Source organism: Hyla sarda, chromosome 6 (assembly GCF_029499605.1).
Source record: "Hyla sarda isolate aHylSar1 chromosome 6, aHylSar1.hap1, whole genome shotgun sequence".
Lineage (NCBI taxonomy): Eukaryota > Metazoa > Chordata > Amphibia > Anura > Hylidae > Hyla > Hyla sarda.
In genome coordinates this window covers 74,197,095-74,221,470 of record NC_079194.1, presented here as the reverse complement: position 1 = coordinate 74,221,470, position 24,376 = coordinate 74,197,095, and the positions used below count along the sequence as shown (strand labels likewise).

At 44.6% G+C, this 24,376-nt stretch overlaps 1 protein-coding gene across 13 annotated transcripts in view; it reads left to right on the top strand.

Moving 5' to 3' along the window:
• PBRM1 (polybromo 1) overlaps window positions 1-24,376 on the top strand; it is a 123,988-nt gene that overhangs the window by 68,639 nt on the left and 30,973 nt on the right. For 10 of the 13 annotated variants that reach the window (XM_056524151.1, XM_056524157.1, XM_056524152.1 and 7 more), the window contains exons 14-22: window positions 9,150-9,426; window positions 12,824-12,929; window positions 14,904-15,546; window positions 17,609-17,820; window positions 18,556-18,732; window positions 20,594-20,751; window positions 20,864-21,130; window positions 22,256-22,401; window positions 22,712-22,869. In XM_056524151.1, coding sequence (XP_056380126.1) covers window positions 9,150-9,426; window positions 12,824-12,929; window positions 14,904-15,546; window positions 17,609-17,820; window positions 18,556-18,732; window positions 20,594-20,751; window positions 20,864-21,130; window positions 22,256-22,401; window positions 22,712-22,869 — 2,144 coding nt within the window. The remainder of the gene's footprint in view (window positions 1-9,149; window positions 9,427-12,823; window positions 12,930-14,903; window positions 15,547-17,608; window positions 17,821-18,555; window positions 18,733-20,593; window positions 20,752-20,863; window positions 21,131-22,255; window positions 22,402-22,711; window positions 22,870-24,376) is intronic. The other 3 variants (XM_056524150.1, XM_056524161.1, XM_056524159.1) reach the window with 1 other exon arrangement.

Below are 24,376 nucleotides of genomic sequence, written 5' to 3'. Positions count from 1 at the left end.
TACTTGCCCCCCAAGTGAGTTTAAAGTAGCATCACATGCTTGCTTGAAACAATTTTGTTTTTCCACAATTTTGAAAGGGTGCCAATAATTTTGTCCAGACCATTTTTGGAGTTTGGTGACATTATGTCCAATTTGCTTTTTTTCCTCCCTTTTTTGGTTTAGTTCCAATACACACAAAGGGAATAAACATGTGTACAGCAAAACATGTGTTACTGCAAACCTTTTCTGTGAGAAATATTTGATTTCCTTGAAAAATTTCAGGGGTACCAACATTTTCGGCAGTGGCTGTATCAATAAACTATAAAAAGGTGTGTGATCAGGGCACCCTAAGCTGAAAGTATCATCTTATTTTTAAGGGTTGGCTATAGGTTCTTTGGGGGACATTTATCATTGGCTTTACACCACTTCAATGTTCTAAATGTCCCTGCAAATTTTGCACAATTTTTATGCACAATTTTCGGTAGAACATCTTTTTAAAGTTGTCTACTATTTGGTGCACTGTACACCACTTTTTGAAGTGGAGCTGTATTTATAATTTGTGCAAATTAAATTTAGAAGCTTTGCGCAAACCTACACTACCTAATAGGACACGTACAAAAGTGTCAGATGCACATCTGGTTTCTATAACTGAGTAACATTTATTAAGTCCTGTGCACCTTTTTGGTAAATTTTGAGCAACTGTCCAAACAATACACCAAGCAAACAGGGGTAAAATGTTTATACTACGGTTTTAGGTCCGGTCACAAAACCGGATACGGGTAAAAAATGAGCCAACCAGAGTCACCGTTCTTCTTCGTTCGGCTGATTAAAGTAAATGGATTTCAGCGCTGGTCCGGCTGGGGTACGGGAGCGCCTGGTTTTCCCCTCCCCCAGCTGGATCCAGCAACTGTAGGCTGAAAATGAGGTGTGAATGCAGCCTTAGTCTGGTTAAAGGGTTATTCCAGGATTTGGTTCTTTGAATGTGAGACAGGGGCAGGAAAGCTTAATCTAGTTACTAATCTACTTCTCTACACTACGTTTTCTCCCATACGGGAGCGCATACGGCAGGGGGGAGCTAAAACCTCGCGCTCCCGTATGCCTTCGTATGCGCTCCTGTATGTAATTCATTTCAAGAGCCGGCCGGAGTGAAACGTTTGGTCCGGTCGGCTCATTTTTGCGCCGTATGCGCTTTTACAACCGGACCTAAAACTGTGGTCAACGCAAAAAGCGCATACGGCGCAAAAATGAGCTGACTGGATCGAACGTTTCACTCCGGCCGGCTCATTGAAATGAATTACATACGGGAGCGGAGGTTTTACGAAGGCATACGGGAGCGCAAGGTTTTAGCTCTCCCCTGCCGTATGCGCTCCCGTATGGGAGAAAACGTAGTGTGAACCCACCCTTACCTGTGTTTGGTGGCAGGTGTGGAATTTTTTTTTCTTCCTTTTTCCCCAAAATTCATTGCAGCCTAACTGCCTAAAATGGAGTGCTTTCTCAGCCCTTTCCCAGCTTGCTGTGCGGCTTGGTTGCTTTCTCTGTTGCCTGATGACACTACTGAGGCACATGTGCGTGCATTTATCATCGCACAGATCCACAGCTTGTTTGTCAGGTGATTACAGGCAAGTCGTGATCAAAGGGAGCATGGCTGTGCTCTGTGTGGGGTGACCGATGTGTGGGAGGGAAATATGTCACCTCCCATTTGTAACAAAGGATCCTGGGGATTGTAGTCTGAGGAAGGCCACACAAACGGGAAGTAGCCAGTTCCCAAAAACAAGCCTTGATGCAGCTTGATGGGAGACACAGGACACGGCCATTTACCACTAATACAAGCACAGATCCTTGATAAGGATGTCCATTACTGTATGACACTTTATTATTAAAGTCACTTTATGTTGGATAACCCCTTTAAGTGAAGGATTACCAAGGATTTTCTCAGGCCCCTACATTCATCTTCTTGCAGAACAAATGACTGATCCATGGGCTATCTTGCCAACATTTCCTATAATTGGATCAAGTAAGTGATTTCCTATAATTGGATCAAGTACGTGCTACTCCTGCAGATCCATAGCAGTCAGACACAATCCAATGCTTTGATCCCTCGCTCAATGTTTTAAACACCTGACATGTGGTATCTGTCTGGAGGGGCGCTTCCTCCTTATGTCACTGCAGCAGTGAAGAAACCATTTAATCATTGCTAATTCCCCTGTAAGGGTTTTTAAGTGTCTGCTGTTTCCTTTAGCACAATTATCAGGAAAGCGGCGTTGAATGGGATTTTTTTCTATTTGAGATGCTGAGGGACGTTTCGTTTTCAGTCTATCTGCAGTGGAAAGTCCTGTTAAATAGAACAATACATTTACCTTCATGTGGAAAATATCCTTTATGGATTTGTTGTCATTTAAAGTAATATCTACTATGGGTACAGATGATGTGTGACTACATTCTGAATTATTTACTATTATGATCTGCATTTACTGCATTTTTTCTCTTGTAGATCAGGGGAACAATATCTCGCAGTTACTCTTATGCAGTTTATGTAATTTCCAGGCAGAATAACAGAGTATTCCTCTGTTATTATGCCTGGAAATTACATAAACTGCATAAGAGTAACTGGCACAAGGCAGGGTTTTAAAGGGAATCTGTGAGCACTTTTGAGCCCTTGAAGCTGCTGACAGCAGTGTACAGAAGTCAGGGAGAGGAGTTTAATGACCTGTTTTGATGTCCCAGTGCACAGAAGGTGGACTTTTCATGTCTGGTCATTGTTTCCCAACCAGGGGGGTGCCTCCAGCTGTTGCAAAACTACAACTCCCAGCATGCCCGGACAGCCAAAGGCTGTCCGGGCATGCTGGGAGTTGTAGTTTTGCAACAGCTGCAGGCACCCTGTTTGGGAAACATTGTGTTAGGTGCTAAGAGCTCCCTGTACTGAGTGCTTCCCAGAGCGATGATTGACAGCTTTAGTGTTTTCTTGTTTGGACACTAGAGCTGTCACTCAGCCCAAACTTCTGCTTTTAGAGGGAGCAATTAAGGGCGGGGGAATAACTCTTAAGGCAAGGGTCTCAAACTCAAATTATCTGGGGGCCACTGGAGGTAGAGACTGGGCCACATGCGCCCCTCATATATAATGCCCCCATCATATGCCACTCACATATAATTCCTCCATCATGCCCCAAGACAGGCCCCAATATAGATATGACCCCCATCAGATAGGTTCCCCAGTAGGTACACAGGCCCCCATATAGATATGACCCCCATCTGGTAGGCTCCCCAGTATGTACACAGCCCCCCAGATAGATATGACCCCCATCAGATAGGGCTCCCAGTAGGTACACAGGCCCCCATATAGATATGACCCCCCATCAGGTAGGGCTCCCAGTAGGTACACAGGCCCCCATATAGATATGACCCCCATCTGGTAGGCTCCCCAGTATGTACACAGCCCCCCAGATAGATATGACCCCCATCAGATAGGGCTCCCAGTAGGTACACAGGCCCCCATATAGATATGACCCCCCATCAGGTAGGGCTCCCAGTAGGTACACAGGCCCCCATATAGATATGACCCCCATCAGGTAGGGCTCCCAGTAGGTACACAGGCCCCCATATAGATATGACCCCCATCAGGTAGGGCTCCCAGTAGGTACACAGGCCCCCATATAGATATGACCCCCATCAGGTAGGGCTCCCCAGTAGGTACACAGGCCCCCATATAGATATGACCCCCATCAGGTAGGGCTCCCAGTAGGTACACGGGCCCCCATATAGATATGACCCCCATCCGGTAGGGCTCCCAGTAGGTACACAGCCTTCCATATAGATATGACCCCCATCAGGTAGAGCTCCCCAGTAGGTACACAGGCCCCCATATAGATATGACCCCCATCAGGTAGGGCTCCCAGTAAGTACACAGGCCCCCATATAGATATGACCCCCATCAGGTAGGGCTCCCAGTAGGTACACAGGCCCCCATATAGATATGACCCCCATCAGGTAGGCTCCCCAGTAAGTACACAGCCCTCCATATAGATATTACCCCCATCAGGTAGGGCTCCCAGTAGGTACACAGCCTTCCATATAGATATGACCCCCATCAGGTAGAGCTCCCCAGTAGGTACACAGGCCCCCATATAGATATGACCCCCATCAGGTAGGGCTCCCAGTAGGTACACAGGCCCCCATATAGATATGACCCCCATCAGGTAGGCTCCCCAGTAGGTACACGGGCCCCCATATAGATATGACCCCCATCAGGTAGGGCTCCCCAGTAGGTACACAGGCCCCCAGATAGATATGACCCCCATCAGGTAGGGCTCCCCGGTAGGTACACAGGCCCCCATATAGATATGACCCCCATCAGGTAGGGCTCCCCAGTAGGTACACGGGCCCCAATATAGATATGACCCCCATCAGGTAGGGCTCCCCAGTAGGTACACAGGCCCCAGATAGATATGACCCCCATCAGGTAGGGCTCCCCAGTAGGTACACAGCCCCCCATATAGATATGCCCCCCATCAGGTAGGGCTCCCCAGTAGGTGCACAGCCCCCCATATAGATATGACCCCCATCAGGTAGGGCTTCCCAGTAGGTGCACAGCCCCCATATAGATATGACCCCCATCAGGTAGGGCTCCCCAGTAGGTACACAGCCCTCCATATAGATATGACCCCCATCAGGTAGGGCTTCCCAGTAGGTATAGAGGCCCCAGATAAATATGATCCCCATCACTTATGAGGGTAATATCTATATGGAGGCCTGTCTACCTACTGGGGAGCCCTACCTGATGGGGGTCATATCTATATGGGGGCCTGTGTACCTACCGGGGAGCCCTACCTGATGGGGGTCATATCTATATGGAGGCCTGTCTACCTACTGGGGAGCCCTACCTGATGGGGGTCATATCTATATGGAGGCCTGTCTACCTACTGGGGAGCCCTACCTGATGATCAGGTAGGGGTTCCCAATAGGTTTACAGGCCCCCATATAGATATGACCCCCAGCAGGTAGGGCTCCCCAGTAGGTACACAGGCCCCCAGATAGATATGACCCCCATCAGGTAGGGCTCCCCGGTAGGTACACAGGCCCCCATATAGATATGACCCCCATCAGGTAGGGCTCCCCAGTAGGTACACGGGCCCCCATATAGATATGACCCCCATCAGGTAGGGCTCCCCAGTAGGTACACAGGCCCCAGATAGATATGACCCCCATCAGGTAGGGCTCCCCAGTAGGTACACAGCCCCCCATATAGATATGCCCCCCATCAGGTAGGGCTCCCCAGTAGGTGCACAGCCCCCCATATAGATATGACCCCCATCAGGTAGGGCTTCCCAGTAGGTGCACAGCCCCCATATAGATATGACCCCCATCAGGTAGGGCTCCCCAGTAGGTACACAGCCCTCCATATAGATATGCCCCCCATCAGGTAGGGCTCCCCAGTAGGTGCACAGCCCCCCATATAGATATGACCCCCATCAGGTAGGGCTTCCCAGTAGGTGCACAGCCCCCATATAGATATGACCCCCATCAGGTAGGGCTCCCCAGTAGGTACACAGCCCTCCATATAGATATGACCCCCATCAGGTAGGGCTCCCCAGTAGGTACACAGCCCTCCATATAGATATGACCCCCATCAGGTAGGGCTTCCCAGTAGGTATAGAGGCCCCAGATAAATATGATCCCCATCACTTATGAGGGTAATATCTATATGGAGGCCTGTCTACCTACTGGGGAGCCCTACCTGATGGGGGTCATATCTATATGGAGGCCTGTCTACCTACTGGGGAGCCCTACCTGATGGGGGTCATATCTATATGGGGGCCTGTCTACCTACTGGGGAGCCTACCTGATGATCAGGTAGGGGTTCCCAATAGGTTTACAGGCCCCCACATAGATTTTACCCCCAGCAGATAGGGCTCCTATTTAAGCAATTATGAAGATAGGTTAGCCCCTGGTGATAAGCAGGTCCTCCCTTATTAGGCAAGTAATTAGGCAAGTTAAGTTTAACTGCTACAGTACTTAAATCTCCCTGCTGCAGCCTATAACGAGCCTTCTTTGTGGGGATGCACGCGTTAGTGATGTCATCACATGTACCGCGCAGGACGTCAGCATCCCGGCGTCCTGCGCTGCGGATGCCATAACGTCACCAATCGCGCACATCCCTCCAGGAAGACTCGTTATTGGCTGCAGCAGGAAGATATAGGTACAGTAGCAGTGTGTGCCGACTTGTGTGAAGTCTTCGGGCATTTAGCGCTGCTTGCCCGAAGCAGGGCTAAATGCCCAAAGAAATCACATGCCCGGGCTGCAAAATTTCATTCCGTGGCCGAGAGTTTGAGATCCCTGTCTTAAGGGGGACCTCCTAGGAAAACTGACACATGCCGATCTTGCAACACTGTGCACAATAGTCCTTTTTCAAACAAATCGACAGGTCTTTCAAATTTTGCACCTGAATGCTGGAGCACTGCGCTGTTCTACCCGCCGCATATCAAAATTTATAGGAGAGGTATCTTCTCATGATGTTCCTATAACTGCTTTCTCCAGTATGAAGTGGGGAGTACAGTGCCCGTTCTGGCATTTAGGAGTCGAATGTGAAACATTTGTCAGGTTGATAAACACACAGGGCTTCACAACATTAAAAAATAAATAATCTGTAGAATTAGAGGTACACTTTAATGGAGCTGTCCCCTCCAGAGGGAGCTGTACTTGTCACAAGAAATGTGACATACAATGGTGCCAGTTTATTCATTTTAGTCATTTTGAGTCATTACTCTAGATTCCATATTGCTCTAGAAACTATTACAAGGTGTGATTTTGCTGTGTTTTCATTACTTAAAGGGGTATTCCAGGAAAAAAACTTTTTTTTTATATATCAACTGGCTCCAGAAAGTTATAAAGATTTGTAAATTACTTCTATTAAAAAATCTTAATCCTTTCAATAATTATCAGCTGCTGAAGTTGAGTTGTTTTCTGTCTTGCAACAGTGCTCTCTGCTGACATCTCTGCTTGTCTCGGGAACTGCACAGAGTAGAAGAGGTTTGCTATGGGGTTTTGCTTCTAAACTGGGCGGTTCCCGAGACACGTGTCATCAGAGAGCACTTAGACAGAAAAGAACAACTCAACTTCAGCAGCTCATAAGTACTGAAAGGATTAAGATTTTTTAATAGAAGTAATTTACAAACCTGTTTAACTTTCTGGAGCCAATTGATATATAAAGGTTTTTTTTTTCCTGGATAACCCCTTTAAGGGAACACTGAACCTAGAAATGAGCAAAGTGAAGCAGTAATCTTACTTTCAGTCGTCAGGATTTGCTCTATGTTCCTGAAACAATGTTGTAATTATCCTGCAGGGGTTAATTTCCTGCTAATTTTGGGCTAGGTTGCTGCTGAGAGTTGAGGCTTATTTGTCTTGCTGGTCCTGCTGCAGCCAGGCCTGTGGGGGGAGGCTCCTGCTTCAGCCAGACAGAGAATTGTGAGAAAGGGGAAGGGACATGACCTCCTAGAAAAGACTTAATATATTTCTCTATTTGGTTGTAATATAAAATTGGGTGAAAGGAGAATTTGGGAGGAAGAGCCAGGATCATTTTATCATTTGGGGTATTTGTTATGTTTAGTGTTCCTGCAGAATACCTCCTTTTGATAGAATGAATATTTCCATCACTGCTGCCTGTCCATTGAAGCGCTGCTGTGATAATTAGTTTTTATATGGACAACGTTACACGGAATTAAACCGTTACCTATAATTCATAGTATAATATAGGAATTTGGAGAATTTAATAAAAAAAAATAGAAAGAAAACATAAGTGTGTAATCTTCTCTCCTCTGCTAGGCTTCTAGGACTAACCAATGGCTGAATAGAATAGTTATTTCTTTATGGGAAAGGTGCGTGACCACAAATGTGTTCACAACTGAGGCAGCTTCAGGGTTGTTACTCAGCTTTCCCATAATCCAGAATAGCTATTCAGAATAATATAATGAATGATCATTCAATGATATTATTGAATATCATTATTATTTAGACTATTTTTACTCTACATTTGTCTAAAAGTTGCAAAAAAGTCACAAAGCCCTCAATTTGTCTCAAATCTACACCAGCCCAGACCTGGCCTACAGAACCGACTATGGACAGCTTTATTAAAATGTTGCAATGGGTGGAACCATACAAAGTGGTGTACTAAAGTCTAATAATAAAAATAAAAAATAAAATGATGTAGTAGCACCCTACTGATCACATGCCATGCATTCACATCACATTATAAAACTAAATGCGTAGAAAAGTCATTCACATGCACAACCCTTGATACATTTCCCCCATATTACTATAATATTGCATACAGTGATCCCTCAACTTACAATGGCCTCAACATACAATAGTTTCAACATACAATCGTCTTTTCTGGACCATTGTAAGTTGAAACCAAACTCAACATACAATGCTACGGACAGTACAGATCTGCAAAACATGTCAATAGCTGGAAGAACCGACCAATCAGAATGGGCATTTCACTGGTAAAACCCCTGTATTACTGAAGCGTATGCACTGCCTGATGTCTGGTAGCGCCCCCTACAGTACAGAGAGGTATTACATGTTCTGTACTCTTTACCTGTACCAGGGTTACCTGCTCCTTTGGACACCAGGTGAGGGCGGCTCCATGTCACTATTTTAGGACATTGTATGTATTGTACAGGACAGTGAAGAAGCTCATGTTCTCTACATAGACCAGTGTTTCCCAAGCAGAGTGCCCCCAGCTGTTGCAAAACTACAACTCCCAGCATGCCCGGACAGCCTTTGGCTGTCCGGGCATGATGGGAGTTGTAGTTTTGCAACAGCTGGAGGCTCCCTGCTTGGGAAACGCTGACACAGACAGTGATTACAGCTCCCAGCAGATCTTTCTTACTTTTATATGGAAGGATTTGCTTTATCCATATTAGTTATTTACTTATTTTTCTTTAATCATCACTTTTTCCTATTTTTGGATGACATTTTGGGCCTTTAGAACCAATTACCAGGTTTCCATAGAGTTCTGGTCTCAACATACAATGGTTTCAACATACAATGGTCGTCCTGGAACCGATTAATATTGTAACTTGAGGGAGCACTGTATTTGCTAAGTCATCTGAATGTTAAGCTTTTCGGTAACAATCTTATACTTATTTTATTTTTTTTTTCATTTTTTAATTCAGCAAGAAAAATATACGGAAACAACGCATGAAGATATTGTTCAATGCTGTCCTGGATGCCCGGGAGCCTATGAGCAATCGTCGCCTTTGTGAACTTTTCATGTTTAAACCATCCAAAAAAGACTACCCAGATTACTATAAGATCATTCTGGAGCCCATGGACTTAAAAACCATTGAACACAATATTCGTGCAGACAAATATGCCACAGAGGACGCCATGATGGATGACATGAAGCTAATGTTCCGCAATGCCTGGCACTATAATGAAGAAGGCTCACAGGTAAGATTGTCTTGGACACACAGATGCCACAGCCTAGTGAGTGCAGACTGTGTAAGCACTAATCCGATTAAAAAGGTTAAGGGGGTACTCCGGCCCGAATACATCTTATCCCCTATCCAAAGGATAAAGGGATAAGATGTATGATCACTGGGGACCCCTGCAATCTGCCATTCCGCACTTACCTTCATGAGCTCTCCGCAGCGCTGGAGGCTCCGAATGTGAAGCGTGAGGACCACGGGGCCGGAGTATCGTGATGTCACGACTCTGCCCCGTGTGATGTCACGACTCTGCCCCGTGTGATGTCACGACTCTGCCCCGTGTGAGGTCACGACTCTGCCCCGTGTGAGGTCACGACTCTGCCCCGTGTGAGGTCACGACTCTGCCCCGTGTGAGGTCACGACTCTGGTCCTATAACAGCAGCAATCAGCTCACGCCCTGCCTGTAGAGACTGGACTATACATTATAAATATATATATATATATATATATATATATATATATATATATATAGTCCAGTCTCTACAGGCAGGGCGTGAGCTTTTTGTTGCTGTCATAGGACCAGTGCTGTGACCCCAGGGCATAAAATGTATGTATGTCTTGTGTGTGTGTGTATATGTATATATATATATATATATATATATATATATATATATATATATATATACACAATGTGTATGTATATGTATTTTTTATTTATTTTTGTTATTGAACACTTAAAAGGGTACTCCAGGGTACTGGACATCTTATCCCCAATTTATGGGATTAGATGCCTGATCACAGGGGTCCCCTGCAATCTCCGTGCAGACACCCGGCATTCTGAACATTATGTTCAAAACGCCGGGTTTAAGAGGCTGTAGTTGTGACATCACGCCATGCCCCCTCCCATAAACATGAAAGAAGGGGACGTGACGTTACAACCACCGCCTCCCAAACCCAGTGTTCTGAACATAATGTTAACTTGGGGGAGTGGGGGGAGTGTCCCAATGGCAGGACCGCCGCGATCAGACATCTTATCCCCTATGTTATGGATAGGGGAGAAGATGTCTAGCAACAGAGTACCCCTTTAAGTTAAATTCTTCTTGACCTGATTGTCTTGTAACACAAAGCAATACATTGTATATACTAATACTAAATAGATTCTAAACTGATTTTGCATTCATATTATAATGTTAAAAAGCCCTTTTAATACAAGGGTAGTCATAACCAATCACTATAAGTAGTAAGTTTTCATAATATATGGAGCAGGTGTGATGATTTTCCATCTGCGGAAGCAGTGATACAGAATACATCTCTGTTAATGACATCTAAGTGCAGTGTTATGGGCGCATTAGGTGCCTCACATTGATGGATTTCCATTATTTGTTGTCAACTAAAAAATTCTTCAGAACATGGGATGACAGCTGCGCTATTGCAGAATGGTCATTGCCAAATTTTCTAATGTGCCAAGAAGACAAGTTGTTCCACTAGTGTGAAGTACAGATAAATACATATATTTCTATACATTTGAAATGTATATAGCAAATCTATGACAAAATCTGTATGGAAACCGCTTACTTTTCGTTTGGACAAGAAATAAAAGGGCATCATTTTATTATAAAAAAAAAAACATTTTGGTCCACCACTCCATGGAATAGACTTGTTTTTCCAGCACATCCCTCATTGTCTTTGGAAGCCAAATTTTTTTTTTTTTAAATGAAAGAAGTGATCTCATTGGTTGCTATCGGCAACTGCTCCACTTTTCCTCTACATATTTTCTGCATTGTGGCCAGGACATTGGGGTAGATTTGGCAGAACCTATTTAGGAATGATTTAAGGACTCAGCCCATTTTGACCTTAAGGACGCTTTTATTTTAGCATTTTCGTTTTTGCTCCTCGCCTTCTAAAAAACGTAACTCTTTCATATTTCCATCCACAGACTAGTATGAGGGCTTGTTTTTTGCGCGACCAGTTGTCCTTTGTAACGACATCACTCATTTTACCATAAAATGTTTATTTTTATTTATTTCTTTTTTGGAGGGGGATTTGGGCTGCAGTATGTCTTTCATAGAGTTGGTACAGGTTGGTTAGCCTTACCTTCCCACACATCAGTGCACCATGGTGCCGATCACGATATTGCTGGTTCACAGTATGTGCGGACACCTTTCTGTCATAGCCAGCATTGCAGATTGAGCTATTTGTACTATTAATGCGGTGCCTGACCAGACATACTAGCTTACACTCCCCAGGCGAATCAATGAGCCTTAAAGGGGTACTCTTGCGCTTACACATCTTATCCCCTTTCCAAAGGATCGGGGATAAGATGCCTGCGGGGGTCCCGCCGCTGGGGACCCCCATGATCTTGCATGCAGCACCCCAGTTAAAATCAGTCACGCCCCCTCCCATAGACTTGCATTGAGGGGCGGAGCGTGACGTCACACGGGGGCATCACGTCACACGCCGCCGGCCCTGTGGTTGCCGGTAATCAGACCTGGAGCGAACACGCTTCGGGGACTGATTTTGACTGGGGTGCTGCGTGCAAGATCAGCGGCGGAGTACCCCTTTAAAACTAATAGAAAAGGTAAAAGAAAAAAACAGGGATATGCGCCTCTAGTGAAGGATGTTTTGAAGGTGAGATGGAGACAGGTTAAATTGTTGCACTCACCGATTTTCGTTGTGCTGAGAGCACAACACCTATGATAGCCTTAGATGAGATCTCAGGTCTGCAGCCACGGTCCTCTGGAGCAACAGCGATGTCCTAGCAGTGTAAGTAACAAGAAAAAGCAAAGTTGGGCCTTTGATGGCGCTGGTCCTGATGGAAAGAAAGCTCTATAGACCCTTCTCAGTGTCTAAAACGTGGTTTATTTGCACAGAAAGCAACGCATTTCTGGTCCGAACTGGACCAGAAACGCGTTGCTTTCTGTGCTAATAAACCACGTTTTAGACACTGAGAAGGGTCTATAGAGCTTTTTTTTCCATCAGGACCAGAGCCATCAACGGACCAACTTTCCTTTAAAACTAATGGCTCTGTACTGAATTCGCCGTTGTCCATCCTTGGACCACTTGTGGAAGTTACTAACCACATCATACTGGGGGGAAACCCCACAAGACTTGTCACTTTGTCAGAGACTCCATGATCCGTGCGTTTTCCTGCTTACAAGACATCAATTTCGAGAACGGTCTGTTCACTTGTTGTCTAATGTATCGTATCCCTATACAGAAGCCATTGTCATATCGCTATACACGTTAGAGCACAAAATAACCCTAATCTCTAGTCTCTCTCTCGCCACTAGCAGATTTTACTCCCCAAAGAAACAGATCAGGTGTCCTGATAAAGTTATTTCCATTTCTGTGTTTTTTTCATTACTACTCCATTACTGTTCTGAAAGGCAAAGCACTAAATCCTCTAACTTTAATGTCAGGTCTACAACGATGCGCACGTGTTGGAGAGGATCCTGAAGGAGAAAAGGAAAGAGCTTGGTTCTTTACCAGATGACGACGATATGGCGTCTCCAAAACTCAAGCTAAGTGAGTGATTTGTGTTCTTGCATTATGATGTGGTTTTCATAGGGCGCCTGTTATCTTACAGATTATGGGGCCACCTCTAAAGAAAGTTGGGTTGTGTTGTAAAGATGGAAGGTCCTCCTTATAACAAGAGCAATTTAAAAGTTGGTGCTTTGGACAGATTGCATCATAATCCCATAGAGCAGTGGTCTTCAACCTGCGGACCTCCAGATGTTGCAAAACTACAACTCCCAGCATGCCCGGACAGCCATCGGCTGTCCGGGCATGCTGGGAGTTGTAGTTTTGAAACATCTGGAGGTCCGCAGGTTGAAGACCACTTCCATAGAGTATGTTAGAAAATGGGGAACTCTGGTACAAAAGTTCTTATCCCCGATCCACAGTCCACCCTGCGGACGAGTCCCCCACAATCTCCTGCCCGGCACCCTGGCTCTCCTCATGCATGAGAGGGTGGCCGACACACCACCTCCATTTATCTCCAAAGATGCAGCGCTCGGGTCTATGGCTTTCCCATAGAGATACATGAAGGGGGCATGTCGGCCACTGCTTTGTGTGGTGGTCAACAGTAATCTGTGCACGGAGCGGAGGTCCCTCCATACAGGAGAAGTGTTGGGGTGTGTGGCTGGAGATCACGGGGGTCCCAGCAGTTGTACACCCTGTGACCAAACACTTATCCCTTGGCCTGTGGATAAGGCATAACAACTTATGTACTGGAGTTACCCTTTAAATCTGTGTACTGGAGTTACCATTTAAATCTGTGTATTGGCGTTACCCTTTATATCTGGCCCATGGTGGTGATGAACTGTACTTATAGCAGCATAGATCCCTATAGTGCTGTAAGTTGTGCTCAGTCTGTAGAATTGCGGGAAGGATTCCTTTTGGTTAATTCTACATAATTGGATAACTAGATTGTTTGTTTGTTTATTTTTCTTTTTTTTTTTCTTTATTCTTTTTCGAGCCCCCAAGAGCTGAAATGTCAAATTGGTATATGAGTAAATATAAACTTAGACATATGCCCCTTGTGAATGATCCTTGATAGGGGATTACTGTTTGGTGGTCTAACTGCTAAGACCCCCACTGATCACAAGAATGAAGGTCAGTTGTGCCCAAAGTCAGTGTTTTCCCAACAGTGTGTTTCCAGCTGTTGCAAAGCTTCAGCTCCCAGCATGCCTAGGCAGCCAAAGGTTGCCCGGGCATGCTGGAAGTTGTAGTTTTGCAAGAGCTGGAGACACACTGTTTGGAAACACTTCCCAAAGTGAATGAAGCTGCAGCAGCCATTATAGACTGCACTTTTCTATATTCTTTGTTTGACTTTCCAAACATTGCTGTGGGCTTAATATTTTAAGCCCTGTAGACAGTGAATGGAGCCGTGACTGGACAGACATACTGCTGCTTTATTCACTCCGAGGACAATGGACTCATTTCTTATGGACGGTGGGGGGGGGGGGGGGGGCGGCATCAGTTGGATTCTCACAGATCCGCTTGTTTATTTGCTACCCTTTTGTTAGGACAACTTTTAATCCTAGGATAACTCCTTAGGGTAGGGTCACACGTGCCGTATTTTTACACATATTTTTACACGTATTTTACACACGTGCCGTATTATCTTGACGTCACGACTCTGCCTCCATGTGACATCACGCCCCGCCCCTCAATGCAAGTCTCCCGTGTGACGCCAGCCCCCGTGTGACGCCAGTCTTGAGGGGCGGGGCGTGGCGTCACATGGGGGGGGTGGAGTTGTGACGTCTCGATCGCACGTCACCGTGGTCGGGAGCCGTTATGATGAGAGCCTCCAGCGCTGCCGGAAGCCACAACAGGTGGGTGCTGCAGCCGAGATCCCAGGGGTCCCCAGCAGTGGGACCCCCGCGATATGACAACTTATCCCCTATCCTTTAGATAGGGGATAAGATGTCTAGGGGCGGAGTACCCCTTTAAGGTGAATGTATGAAACTGTATGCCAATGTGTTTGTGTTTCTTTAGGTAGAAAAAGTGGAATTTCTCCAAAGAAAACCAAATATCTGAGCCCCATGCAGCAAAAACTGAACGAAGTGTATGAAGCAGTGAAGAATTACACAGATAAACGTGGAAGACGTCTGAGCGCCATCTTTCTGCGTCTACCTTCCCGCTCTGAGCTACCAGACTATTATGTGACCATCAAAAAGCCCATAGACATGGAAAAGATCAGGAGTCACATAATGGCCAACAAGTACCAGGATATCGATGCTATGTGTGAGGACTTTGTCATCATGTTTAATAACGCGTGCACTTACAATGAGCCAGAGTCCTTAATATACAAGGATGCTCTGGTCCTGCATAAGGTGTTACTGGAGACCCGCAGGGACATTGAAGGAGATGAAGATTCTCATGTTCCCAATGTGACTTTGCTCATCCAGGAGCTCATACACAACCTGTTTGTGTCCATGATGAGCCATCAGGATGATGAAGGACGATGTTATAGTGATTCCCTGGCTGAAATACCTGCAGTGGACCCTAAATTTCCTAAGAGGCCTCCTGTCACTTTTGAGATTATCCGAAAAAACGTGGAAAACAACCGATACCGAAGACTCGACCTTTTCCAGGAGCACATGTTCGAGGTTCTGGAAAGAGCGCGGCGAATGAATCGGTAAATGTGACCAGACTTCTTACATATAGTCAAATCTCTTCCCTGCGTAGTTGGTATTTACTTTTATGGAAGCGCCTTATGAATGTTTTTTACCAAAGGCATTATTAAAGGAGAAGAATCGTGCAGAAAACCTTAGATACCAGAGTTTTAGATTGTGGGGGGTCTGACCGTTGTGACCCCCCCTCCCCCCCCCCCCAATGTGATGCTGGCTCTCCCCGGGAATGGAGCATCGGTCAGATCCCCCCCGGCAATCTTAATCCACTATTCTTTGAATAGGGGGTGATTTTTTTTTCATGATACTTCTCCTTTAATATCTTGAAGAAGTGACCTATCTTGTAGTGGGCACAATGTCTGCTTCAGAAAAATTGGGGGGTAGAAATTGACTAAAGACTGGTATTTTATGTTAGTCTTAAAGGGGTACTCCGCCCCTAGACATCTTATCCCCTATTTAAAGGATAGGGGATAAGATGTCTGATCGTGGGGGTCCTGCCACTGCGGCGCCCCAGACATCTGGTGCACGGAGCGAACTTTGCTCCGTGCCAGATCACTGGCAATGTGGGGTGGAGGCTCGTGGTGTCACGGCCATGTCCCCTCAGTGCAAGTCTATGGGAGGCTGTCACACCCCTCCCATAGACTTGCATTGAGGGGGCATGGCCGTGACGTCTCGAGCCTCCGGAGCTGCACCCGACGCTCTAAGCGAACGCTGGGTGCAGCACGGAGGTTGCAGGGGTCCCCAGCGATGGGACCCCCCACGATCAGACATCTTATCCCCTATCCTTTGGATAGGGTAGAAGATGTCTGGGGGCGGAGTAGACAGATAAGACCCTGAATGAATCGGAGCACAACGGCAGTGTCAACCTAGCCTAAGATCAGAAAACATTAAGGGGGACATGCCTTTTTTCAACTTTGTTGCATCAGTTGCCACCTACACGCCATGAATAGAAATGTATGCCAGCTCTATGCCCCATCTGCTAAGCTACGCCCACTTGTAGTTAAAAAAAAAAAAATGTTAAAATGGTGAGAACAGCATAAAAAGGTAAAAAAAAAGAAAAGTTGTGTTTTTTTTGTTTAGACAAAATAAGTGTTTTCTGAAATTGGCGACTTTTTTTTCCCGCCACACAAATTTGGGTTAGTTAATTTTTCTCAATAGTTCCCTACACATCATAACCAGAAATAAATGTGCCAGTCCTCAGAGTATCACCTATATAAGGTCAGGTGCACAATTTACATTAGTCCAACTAAATCTGATCAGTTGGACCAATATATCAGATTTAGTTGAACCAATATAACTTGGCTGTCTGGGCATTCTGGGAGTTGTAGTTTTGCAACAGCTGAAAGTACCCTGGTTGGGAAACACTGCCTTTGAACACTGTTTCCTAAAGACGCCCCTAGACATCTTATCCCTTAACCATAGCATAGGGAATAAGATGTCTTGATCGCGGACATCCCGCCGCTGGTACCCCCCGCGATCTTTGTGCAGCACCCGGCGTTCCTTTAGAACGCTGTGTGTGGAGCTGGGGGGCTTGTGACGTCACACTCCTCAATGCAAGTCTGTAGGACGTCATGCCATGCCTCCTCCCATAGACTTGCATTGAGGGGGTGTGTTGTGACGTAATTAGGGGCGTGCCCATGGCGTCATGAGCCCCCCGGCGCCTCACCCAGAGATCACGGGGGTCCCGCTGCTATGTCAGACATCTTAACCACTATCCTTTGGATAGGGGATAAGATGTCTAGGGGCGGAGTACCCCTTTAAAGCCAGGACCATTGTACATTCCGTATGATTAGATCATCTCAAAATGTACCAAATATTAACAAATTTATATCAAATTATAATTGGGAGCTTTACAGGAGACTCCTCTGGTGTCAATACAGTTGCTATAGCAATCGTACAGCCGAATGAGACAGCGGTGTCTGCACCTTTGGTGGGACACGTAGATGAAATTAGTCATCTGAGATTTATTCTGCAGCTTCAGAACACCCATGTTTCTCCAGGCCTATTTTAAGTGGTTTTCAGTAAGTTTTTGATGTGTTTTTTAGTAAAAATTTAATTTTTTATATTAAGGACGGATTCCGAAATCTACGAGGACTCTGTGGAGCTTCAACAGTTTTTTATTAAAATTAGAGATGAACTTTGCAAAAATGGTGAGATCCTTCTTTCACCTGCCTTGAGCTATACTACCAAGCACCTCCACAATGATGTAGAGAAGGAGAAGAAGGAAAAGCTACCCAAAGAACTAGAAGAAGATAAGGTCAAAAGGGAGGAGGAGAAAAAAGGTATATGTATCTTGTTTTGGTGGGGTTAGGGACTATTAAAGTGCTATGGGCCATCTTCTCAATGACGCTTAAAGGGGTACTTCGGTGCAAAACTTTATTTTTTTTTAAATCAACTGGTGTCAAAAAGTTAAACAGATTTGTAAATTACTTCTATTAAAAAAAATCTTAATCCTTCCTGTACTTATTAGCTGCTGAATACTACAGCGGAAATTCTTTTCTTTTTGAAACACAGTGCTCTCTGCTGACATCTCTGTCCATTTTAGGAACTGTCCAGAACAGCATATGTTTGCTATGGGGATTTCCTTTTACTCTGGGCAGTTCCTAAAATGCACAGAGATGTCAGCAGAGAGCACTGTGTTTCAAACAGAAAAGAATTTCCTCTGTAGTATTCAGCCGCTAATAAGTACAGGAAGGAATAAGATTTTTTAATAGAAGTAATTTACAAATCTGTTTAACTTTCTGGCACCAGTTGATTTAAAAAAATAAAAATAAAAAATAAAAAAAGTTTTTCACCGGAGTACCCCTATAATATCCGCTGGTGGAAACCTACTGCATAGTGTTTTATAGTTGTGTTCGGTATTAAAGCTGTATGTGGGAAGGTCTTGTCCTCCTTGTTTTTTAAGGATTTTTTTTTAATGATTTTTCCTGATCACACATAACTAACTACTACAATAAGCTACTGGTTCTGATCCATTAAAATTGTATCTTTTTTTTCTATATTACCCTCATGTTAAGAAGCTGAAAAGAGTGAAGATCGTTCTGGCCAGTCTGGACAATACCGAACCTATAGCCAAGACTGCAGCTTTAAAAACAGCATGTACCACGTTGGGGACTATGTGTATGTAGAACCTGCAGAGGCCAATCTCCAGCCACATATAGTCTGCATAGAGCGTCTCTGGGAGGACAATGCAGGTACAGAGAACAGGCTTATTTTTTTTTATTACCCAACACAGTAAAAAAACAACCAACAATAAACCCCCAAATAAATGAATGCTAAATCAGGCTACATATTCTGCAATATACTTTATAATAAGACAAACCCAACGAGCAGTAACCCTGTTAAACCAGCCATATAAGAAAGCTGTTTGCCCAATGTGGCTTTTGCCCACTTTTATTTCATGTATAAGGATAGCTTTAGTCTGCACTTAAAGGGAATCTGTCATCAGCATCACCCGCACTATCCTATTGGCTTTTTTCCTGTTTATATTCATAATCTTTATAGGAAAACCTTCCTCCCCTGTGCTTATCCTCCTATGCTGCAGAATGGAGCTCTACTCTGCATCCAGTCCCCTCTTCTGTAAGCGCAGCCACAGATGACATGAAGGGAAATCTCTCTGCTCTTGGGAGAGATTTCGGAGCGGAGGAGAGGCTCAGGTAGGGCTGGGCGGTATACCGGTTCATACCGAATACCCAATTTTTTGGGCTGCACGATATGAATTTTCCCCCATACCGCAATACCGGTTGGGCCCCTCCCCCTCGGGAATGTATTATCAGCCTAGCACAGCGCTGTCTCCACATCGGGGAACTAATCCTATGTTACCTGCCAGCACTGTTCTGCGCCTCCCCCCATTAATTATTAGCCCAGCGGGGTACTACTCACATATGTCACCTGCAAGCACTGCCCTCCTCCTCTAGGGGGCCGCCGGGCACTGGAACTCTATACTGTACACCAGTGGTCTCCAACCTGCAGACCTCCAGATGTTGCAAAACTACAACTCCCAGCATGCCCGGACAGCCGTTGGCTGTCCGGGCATGCTGGGAGTTGTAGTTTTGCAACAGCTGGAGGTCCGCAGGTTGGAGACCACTGCTGTACGCTGTATCCCTAGGCCCTGACTGCAAAAGATAAAGAAAATAAACTGTAACTCACTTACGCTGGGGACGGGAATGTCGGACGGCCGTCAGCCTATCACCGGCCGGATCGATGTCCCGCCCCGGCCAGTGATAGGCTGAGCCCACTATCATGTAAGGAGCGCTGACCTGGTCACATAATTTGGGGTGTGTGAAGCCAAACACCGCGCGCGGGTCACATGATTGGGGCGGGGGGTGAAAATACCGTTATATACCGTGGAACCGCCGTAAGTTAAAAAAAATAAATACCGTGATACACATATTTGGTCATACAGCCCAGCTCTAGGGTCAGGTGCAGAGCGGAGCTCCATTCTGAAGCTTAGGAGGATGAGCTCAGGGGAGAAAGATCTTTCTATGAAGATTTGAAATCGGACACGATTATAAACTTGGGAAGCCCGTCCTGCACCAACCTCCTGCATTAGCCTATTAGGAAAAAAAAAAGGGAATGTAAGCGGAACAGAGGAATGGATCAGGGAACTGTAGGTACCATTGTCATCCACGTCACCCACACTATAAACCTATATGAACAGGTGAGTGCAGATGATGCTGATCACAGATTAGCTTTTTAATGAATTGTTTTATTGATTCTTTCTGGAGGCAAGAAGCTACTTTCTAAGTAAATTTAGGTAAACACTTCCTACCATTTAGCTTCTACTCATAGAAAGATAAGACGTCAGACAGACCTTTTGTTCTCTCAATGTTAGAGAAAGCAGCAGGGAGGCAGAGACATCTCTAAGGACAGCTTTCCCTATTATTCTCTGAGATGGCAGAGCCTGCCCCCCCAGCAGCACAGGTTAGCATCACTTAGGGGGACGTGGATCACTTTAAATCACCTTTTCACGACTTATAGTACAAAGCTGAAATGTGAAAACTGATGTTAAAAGGTTTAGCGCTAAAGATTTAAAATGATTTGTTTTCTTGTTAGGGGAGAAGTGGTTGTACGGTTCTTGGTTCTATCGACCCAATGAAACCTTTCATCTTGCCACTCGTAAATTCCTAGAGAAGGAAGTGTTCAAGAGCGACTACTATAACAAGGTCCCTGTGAATAAAATCCTTGGGAAATGCGTTGTGATGTTTGTGAAGGTAAGCTTACGTCTCGTTCTCTTGTACCCTTCTTCTTGTACCCATTCGTGCTTGATAAGGTTGCAGTGATTTTTACCTTCTGACGATTTATGTTCATTTTCTATTCTCACAGGAATATTTCAAAATTTGCCCTGAAAACTTTAGAGATGAGGATGTATTTGTATGCGAATCCCGGTATTCCGCTAAAACCAAATCCTTTAAGAAGATTAAGTTATGGACGATGCCCGTCAGTTCAGTGCATTTTAGGCCCAGAGACTTACCTCTGCCTGTGGTGAGAGTGGCCTCAGTGTTTGCACATAAAGATAAGGTAGATGAAGATGCTTCCTCCGAAAACATGGAGGACACAAAGGATGAGGATATCACTATCTGCCTTGAAAAGGTTTGTATCATACTTCTTCTATGTTGTCTAGCGTTAAAGGGGTTATCCAGGAAAAAAACTTTTTTTTATAGATCAACTGGCTCCAGAAAGTTAAAACAGATTTGTGAATTACTTCTATTAAAAAATCTTAATCCTTTCAGTACTTATCAGCTGCTGAAGTTGAGTTATTTTCTGTCTAAGTGCTCTCTGATGACACCTATCTCGGGAACTGTCCAGAGTAGAAGCAAATCCCCATAGCAAACCTTTTCTACTCTGCGCAGTTCCCGAAACAAGCAGAGATGTCAGCAGAGAGCACTGTTGCCAGACAGAAAAGAACAACTCAACTTCAGCAGCTGATATTTATTGGAAGGATTAAGATTTTTTAATAGAAGTAATTTACAAATCTGTTTAACTTTCTTTAGCAAGTTGATATAAGAAATCATAATTTTTTCCTGGAATACCCCTTTAAGAGGAACCCTTATACACTTGTGTTATTCAAGGGGTTGTCCCTCAATTCTGCTTTACTGGCAAAAACTTACTTATTGTAAAATCCCTTTTTTGTGCGTGTGTGTGTTTTTAATTTCATCCTACCAGACGTGCCAAATTGGATATATTGTGGGAGGGCTATGGAAGGGGCACACTTGAGCGCACAATGGACACCATTTACTATAAACCCTATGCATCTCTACTTAACTGGTCCATCCCCAGTGGCTGCATCAATCAATGTGTCCGGGCATGCTGGGAGTTGTAGTTTTGCAACAGCTGTAGGCAGTCTGATTGCCCCCCATCTAAGCATGGATGAGGACTCGGATATCGTACAATGACAGTCCAGCTACCATTTTTATTTCATAAGGGGCACAAGCAGAATGAGGCTAAACAGCCACCCTGCTCCCCCTCTTACCACCTCGCTCTGTTCACCTGCTTAACACTTCCTTCTGGCCTGGCAAAGCCTTATTTTTCCCTGCATAGTGTTTTTTTTTTACTCTTCTTTAGTTTAGATATAAACTTGATCTACTCCTCTAAACTGCTGCGCCTCACTTGCCTTGCTTATAAATGTAACATAAATCTCTTTACAATTACTGTATCTATTAATCTGTCACCTATGATTAATAAAAAGTGCTAAATCAAGCATTCATTTGTTTCTAGGAAAAGGAAGATGTACCTGTAGATATGCCCAATGGGGAACCTGGCTGTTACTACTATGAGCAGCTCCGCTATAATGACATGTGGCTGAAGGTCGGGGATTGCGTGTTCATCAAGTCACATGGATTAGTGAGGCCTAGAGTGGGCAGGTAAGGAAACTTCTGTGCTAGCAATGCTCCATAAAGGGGATGGAAGGGCCATTTATTTAGTTTTACCTGCATTTGCGATTATAAAAAATATAGATTTTTTTCATCAAAATAAATGTGTTTTTATTAGAAACTCTAAGCTACTAAACACACAGGAAAATGATAACCAACTTTTGATATGTCGTACATATAACAAATTGAAAGTTTTGGTCTATAAGACTCTACTGTACCAGTAAATTGTTTTACGTTACCGGGTCTGAACTTTACCCAAGAGACTTTATTGATCAAGCATTGTAATTTTCTTCCTTTTTAGAATCGAAAAAATGTGGCTTCGAGACGGAGCGGCCTATTTCTTTGGCCCAATATTTATTCATCCAGAGGAGACCATTCATGAGCCAACCAAAATGTTCTACAAGAAAGAAGTGTTCTTGAGTAACTTAGAAGAAGCCTGTCCCATGACCTGCATTTTAGGTGGGTGAGCTGCTTCTATATCTTGGAGATTTATGTCAGAATTAGACTTAAAGGGGTACTCCGGTGGAAAACTTTTTTTTTTTTTTTTTTTTTTTTTATCAACTGGTGCCAGAAAGTTAAACAGATTTGTAAATTACTTCTATTAAAAAATCTTAATCCTTCCAGTACTTATTAGCTGCTGCATACTACAGAGGAAATTATTTTCTTTTTGGAACACAGTGCTCTCTGCTGACATCGTGTCAGCAGAGAGATCTGTGTTCAAAAAAGAAAATAGTTTCCTATGTAGTATTCAGCAGCTATTAAGTACTGGAAGGATTAAGATTTTTTAATAGAAGTAATTTACAAATCTGTATAACTTTCTGGCACCAGTTGATTAAAAAAAAAAAAAAAAAATTTTCCACCGGAGTACCCCTTTAAAGGGGTAGTCCAGTGGTGAAAAACGTATCCCCTATCCTAAGGATAGGGGATAAGTTTGAGATCGCGCGGGGTCCGACCTCTGGGGCCCCCTGCGATCTCTCTGTACAGGGCCCCGGCTCTCCGGCCTGATAGCGGGTGTCGACCCCCGCACGAAGCGGCGGCCGACACGCCCCCTCAATACATCTCAATGGCAGAGCCGGAGATTACCGAAGGCAGCGCTTCGGCTCGGCCATAGAGTTGTATTGAGGGGGCGTGTCGGCCGCCGCTTCGTGCGAAGGTCGACACGCCCCCTTCCCGCGGGCTGTCGGGGCTCCGTACAGGAGATCGCAGGGGGCCCCAGCAGTCGGACCCCCGCGATCTGCAACTTATCCCCTATCCTTAAGATAGGGGATAAGTTGTTAACCACTAAGTCACCACAGGACTACTCCTTTAAAGGAAACTTGTCTGCTAACTCATGTTGCCCTCACTTAGGGTAGCATTGCATAGGAACCGATACTTTTAATCGTCACTTGAAAGGGAGCAGACAGCCGGAAAAGAGTCACCGCGGCCCCTGCCCACCTGCTATTCATTGACTGATAGATTTTTCCCTATGCAGAGATATGAGAAATCTGTAAATCATTAGCAGGGTAAGTGGCAGTGGTGACTCTTTTCTGGTCTGATACTGCCGGCTTTCTCTGAACCTAGATTACTTCCTAGCATAAAGTGACAGAAGGCTCGAAATAGTGGCTCTGACTTTACATTTTGGTTGTGGTTTTCTGTTTAGTTAAATTCCCTTTCTGACTTACTGTTTTTCAGTGTGCAACCAACTTTACAAGTTTGACATTTCAAAACGGACATGGATCTTTTTTTCTAGAGATATAAAGGATAGATAATAGCCTTCAGTTTTTTAATTAAAAATTAATAAATACATTTATATTGTATCATGCATTATTTATACATTTTGGATGCAGAAAATATAAGTACTGTTTATCGGCGTATAACATGCATTTTTTAGGCTAAAATTTTTAGCCTTAAGTCTATCTGCGTGTTATACGCCGATAAGCCGCTGCAGTTCAATGATTTAAAGCGGGCCCTTTAAATCAATGAACTG